This window comes from Suncus etruscus, chromosome 9 (genome assembly GCF_024139225.1).
Source record: "Suncus etruscus isolate mSunEtr1 chromosome 9, mSunEtr1.pri.cur, whole genome shotgun sequence".
Taxonomy (NCBI): Eukaryota; Metazoa; Chordata; class Mammalia; order Eulipotyphla; family Soricidae; genus Suncus; species Suncus etruscus.
The window spans coordinates 66326678-66332677 of record NC_064856.1 but is presented as its reverse complement, the minus strand read 5'-3'; the positions used below and the strand labels follow the sequence as shown (position 1 = coordinate 66332677).

General features: G+C 35.2%; 1 protein-coding gene across 1 annotated transcript in view; it reads left to right on the top strand.

Moving 5' to 3' along the window:
• The window catches only part of SOX6 (SRY-box transcription factor 6), a 558762-nt gene that overhangs the window by 346968 nt on the left and 205794 nt on the right, over positions 1–6000 (top strand). The window contains exon 8 of the mRNA XM_049781120.1: positions 3135–3307. Coding sequence (XP_049637077.1) covers positions 3135–3307 — 173 coding nt within the window. The remainder of the gene's footprint in view (positions 1–3134; positions 3308–6000) is intronic.

The window sequence follows — 6000 nt, the reverse complement described above, 5'->3', positions numbered from 1 at the left end:
CTATCCAAAACTTTCTATAAGCACTATTTATTAATAAGGAATTATGGCAAAATGATTTTCTCAGCATCAGAAGTGAATATCTTCCTCTTATCTATTTTTATAACTTCCTATACTGTTCTCCAGACTGAAGACAAAATGACCACAGAATCTCTAGTCAAAAATACTTAATGATTTTGAAATAATCTTAAAAGAAATAAAATTAATTGAATATGGTGTGTTGTGTATGTAAACATTTTATGGGATTTTTATGTAACTGACCCTACCCTGATGGGTGATTGTGCCCTACCCTAGGGTGTGACCTGGCATTCTGCCCCACCCTAGGGTGGTACCTGATTCTGCTTCCACCATTGGGTAGTATCTGATCCCACCATTGGGTGGTACCTGATTCTGGGGGATAAAAGCAAGGGTCTGTGGAAGGTGAGGGGCTTTTGGCAGGAACTGATGCTGAGGCTTTGGACTTCAGTCTTGTCCACCGAATAAAGCTAATATTTCCAAAAGCCTGGCTGTCTGTGAGCTGTTTACCCGCCGCTTCACCTCAGAACCGCCAGCTGAACAGGGTGGCAGACGCGTGCTCCGAGCTGGAGGGGAAAGACCTCATCCTCCATCCCTCCATCAGTCAACCTCTTCAGGGGCTGACTTTTATAAAGAGCTAAATATAACCTTAACTTACCTCTCTAACTTCATCTTATTCATTTTTCTCACTTTTCTTCTTTTATTTTTCTAGCAAATGGTGCAATACCCACTCCCATAGAATCTTTACAATATTGTTTTATTTTTCTGAAAAGCTCTTTGACCATCCTCCAACTATGCCTGTTTAACTCCCATTTATCTTCCTATTTATATGTTATTTTTTCCAGGCACAATTTCCCTATACTTGGGCCTACTAAACTTCTTATGCTTTACTCTAAATAGATTTCTTATTGGTAATTCTTATTTAGTTGTAATTAATATTTATATTAAGATATAAGTATCTTAATACTTGATTAAGATATTTTTGATCTATAAATGACATGAAAATATGTATTTGTGTCATCCTTCTCATGGTATTTATATCCTTATTTCTAATATAGCATCTGACAGAGTTGCTAATTAGAAAATGTATTTATTGAAAATGAATGAAATGAGTAAATAGGTTCAGACTTTCCTTGTTTGCATTTTTCATTCTTGTAGTTATTAATATATGTATTTGTTAACTTTTTTATGTTAACATATATAAACATATAAATATTTTATAATTTGATCATTCTTTTTGTATTTTAATCTTTAAAAGAAGATCAAGAAGTTCTTTCTTTGATTAACATGAAAATATTGCTGAAAAAATCTCATATAAAAATCAATACTAGGGGCCTAAGTGATGGCACAATTGGTAAGGCATCTGCCTTGCATATGCTAACCTAGGACAGACAGCAGTTTGATCCCCTGGTATCCCATATGGTTCCCCAAGCCCCGAGCGATTTCTGAGCCCATAGCCAGGAGTAACCCCTGAGTATCAGTGGGTGTGGCCCAAAAACAAAAACAAAAAATCAATTCCAGTACCAACAAAGAACTACTGATGAACATATTAGTTTTCTCATTAGTTAAATTCATTTTTAGGATCAACTCACTATATTATTTTTCTTTTAAATTTTATTTAGAACATTTTTCTGCTCAGAAAATCTTTAAGGGATATGAGATAGTGACAGTATTCATTTATTTTTTTCTTTCATTTATTAAGGACTTGAGTTGGAATTCTCTGGTAAACCTAGAGAGATAGTAGCAGGGTAAAATGCTTGTCTTGCATAAAACCTATCCCAGCACATATGGTCCTCTGAGCACCACCAGGAGTGATCCCTGAATACAGAGCCAGTAGAAGCCCTTAAAACAGCAGGTTATGGTCAAAACTTCCCTTCCTCAGCAAAATATTGTATAGTAGTTCTAATTGTCTTAGCTAGACTTAAGCCTTACCTTTTGGGAATTATAAACAAGCAAGTACTAGTCAGAAAACTCTGAAGACTCTTTCTCCATGATCCACTCAGAAAATAGGACTACTATTACTTCAAATATTTTCAGTTTCTTGGATTGTCCTTGTGTTTTCATAGCCAGATGGGAGTATTTCATACAGAGATTAGAAATCTCTCCCACGCACATAAAAATTGGCAATCTTTGTCCCCTTTGACAGCTGGTGGCATCTTCCTGAAAAGCTTCAAATCATAGATCATTTCTTAATGAAACCTATGTGGTTCAAATACAGTGGCTTGAAATTCTTATCTTATGCTTCAGTAAAATGCTCTAATTTAGATTCACAAAAGGATTCTGTACCCTTTACTTAGGAGAGCTGTGCAATTTGCCCATAAAAAGACTGTTCGGCACCATTAGTGCATACCATAAGTGTTCAGCAACATCATATTCATTAACAGTACATCCTTATGCATAACCTCTTCAACTTCGAATGTGGTTTTTTTTTTCCCTTAAAGAATGACAAAGTGGTAAGAGAGTCTTCAAGAGCACTGTGTCTTTGAGAATGAACTTAGAATTTTAGCTTTATCCCTTCCATGGGACAAAGAAAAATCTAATTTTCTCTATTTGAAGGGAAGGTTACTGTTTACCCTCTATAGAAATTGTTCCATGGCCAAATGAGTGATCCCTGACTTTGAAGTTTTGGAGACAAGTCTTTGCTGTTCATAATAGAACAATTTTATCAGGGTCGTAATTGGAATAGCATTTATTAAGCATTTACTATGTCTTAGAACCTGTGTTAGTAACTATGGTAGTTCATTAGACCCATAGTTTCTAGTCTTTAGATTTAATTTTAGTTATCCTTACTCAATAAGATAGATATGGAGTTAGTGAAGAAGCCTAGAATGGAGAAAGGAAGGTGATGGAATGGGTAGTTAGTTCCTTTTTTGTTGTTTTAAAGAGTGAGAAGGAAGACTGGATGGAGCTTCTATTGATGACAATGCTTTTTGTTGGTAGGGGCAAGAACTAACCATGGTATTCATACTATTGCTATAACTCCCACCTACCCAGTGATCTTCAGGTATTGTCCTGGGTTATTAAGCATGTTAGGATGACCCTTTGAGAACCCCCCAATTTCTTTCCCCATTTCCTTCAGCCTTTTCTCAAACTTGTGAGATATCTTCTTGGTTCCATTTTAGGTACACCTGAGAGCCTGGCAGAAAAAGAACGGCAGCTCTCTACCATGATTACGCAGCTGATCAGTTTACGGGAGCAGCTCCTGGCAGCGCATGATGAACAGAAAAAGCTGGCAGCCTCACAAATTGAGAAACAACGGCAGCAAATGGACCTTGCTCGCCAACAGCAAGAACAGGTGAGCCCTGCAAAAGGAGCTGACGAACTGGAGATGAGGAGTGTGCCAAGCTCAATGAGTAATCACAGTGATTGGTTTATTTGTCATAAGCTATGAGAGAGAGAGGAGCAAGAAGAGGAGGAAAGAAAGAATTCTTTCTAGAACTCAGGGCCTTTAAACTATTGCAGCATATATGTGTATATTTATATATAAGAAGATTTCCAGAGATTTCTTTCTTTTCTCTTTCTTCCTTTCTCTTTCTATTTTTTCGAAAATAAAAAGGGACAAGAAAATAGAAGCTAGGAAGGGCCTCAAAGTTATCAAGTATAATGCAAACATTATTTCAAAACTCTTACTAATTATTTAAAGACTAGACTACCTCACATATTCATAATGTAGGCTAGCCATAAATTAGTTGTTTCTCTGTAACACTTCTGTTTTTCATTCAGGAAAAAAAAAACAGCTCTAGAAAAATGATGAACCTTTCAGTTCAGTAGTTCAGTAATATATTCTGATTTTAAAGCTAGGATTTAAATCCCAGTTTTCCAGGAGTAACCTGGTGAATACCTCTCTTGCCATGTAGTAATTAAAAAAACTTCATTTGCAAAATTTGTGATCAGCTATAAATAAATATATGTAGTAAGGTAAATCATTGGAAAAAATAACACAAGGCTTATAGAAATTTTTGACTTCATTGATTTTGAAGTGAGAAAGGAGAAAATAGAAACGTTTAAATGTATATATAGTCTAAAATTTTTCATTTCCTGAGTGTATTTCCAGTTTCACATGGGTATACTAATGTAACAACAATGTTCCTATAGAGTAGTTCCTGATGCTTTTGATCAGACAGACACAAATTAATGTGCAGTTTTTAGGAATCTGACATTATTACTGGAATTATCTTTTCAGTTAAATGTATTTTATAGGGGTATATAGAGCAATATATGCTCTGTTGATTTTAATGAGTTGTGACGTCTGGTATTTTATATGCTTGAATATTTGCCCACACGTATGAATATGGACTCAGCCCCTAATGGAAAATAACATAAAGGAACACTGTAAAAAATCAGAAGTTAGAATGTCATTTAGCCATCCAGAGATGACACAGTAATTAACTATTGACACTTGTGAATAAGCTAGCACAAATTAATCTTGACACATTTGCAGACGAGTGATATCTTACAGTGAACACTTTGTAATTATATTTCAAAATGAAAATTAAATGACACTTAAAACTAGGTTGTCATGCTCAATGAAGCGAGCATGTAGTTCAACCGTTTGGCAAATAAAATTCAGAATTTGAGCCACATGGTGCTTATGTACCATACTTCACTGTGTCAAACCCATACGTCTAAAGTGGATGATAGTAATTGCACTATGGTATTTGGGAAGCATTTCTATGCAGCACTTTATCATTTAGGAGGAACCATCAATATTAGATGCCTAGTAGTGTTTCACTGGTTTGCTGAGGAAATAAATATTCAGAGGATCCAGTATCTTTACCTAGAGAAGAGTGAGCTGTCCAATTCTGATTTGAATAGTGACAAGCAGAATGGGCCTTTCCAACCTTATTAAATAGTGTTTCTATTTTGCTTGTAAAGCTTTGGAGAGGAGTGCTCACATTTCTCAATCAGTAGCCTGTGTCAGGGCAGCTTTATCATGACCTCCAGTATGGGCCAGTCATCACCGGAAACCATAAAGAAACATTGGGGGGCAGGCTCCCTTGTCATCTGCTGAATGAAACGTGATTTAGGTGTTTCCCTCTGTTCTAGGTTAATGCATCAAAAAAATTCAGGAAGTATACTCCTGGGAATAGAGCCACTCTCATTTTCACTTTCAACATTGCCTACTCTGAAATATTGCTTTTGGAAATAAATGGAATAGGAAGAAAAAAGTCACCATAGAATACCATCAAAATGACTTTTTTTTTCCGAGTTCTCTCCAACTATTTTTTTGTAACTTCCCAGATGCTAATAAGTGTGTCCTCATTGAGAGTATCATTAAAGTACAGGAACTCAGCTTTTGCAGCAATCTGTAGTCTGATGCCTAACTCTTGTTGTAAACAATATTATCTTAAAGAAGTTGTTGGCAAATTTAGTCATAAAAGTGGCTCACATTACTTAGAGTACATACTTTCTATAGATGAGAGGATAAGCTCACGTTTTGAGTTTTATTGTTGTATAAAAACAATGAATATAAAACTTACAAATGTATGAAAATTTAATTTAATATTTTTATTTTCTTGCCATGTTCTTTTTTTACTAAACATGTTGACAATAATATTTATTTTATTTACAAGTTCTGAAAATATTTGCAGCAGAAAAGTTCTCATCAAAGAGGACTATATATAAGTAGCATAAAATACTTGTCTGTGTCTATTTACAGATTAACTCATTATAAAAAAATTTGTAGTCAGAGTTTTCCTGACTCTATTTTCTAAGGATCGGATCTAATTTTCCATTCTTTCTAGATGGTCAGTGTAGATATAGATGAACTAAGTGAACTGCTCCAATTGTACTAAATGTAGGGAGTTTCCAGTTGAGGATAAAGATTTAGGGGGAAGCAGAGAGATGTCACTAGTTTAAACTTTTTATTCTTTGTTCAATTTCCTGATTTGGCCTCTTGTTTTATAGGAATTCCATCACATAGGAGTATAGTAAAGCATTCTTTTAAGGACAGGAGGGATACCTCAGGTGATTGCAAAGGTGTAAGCA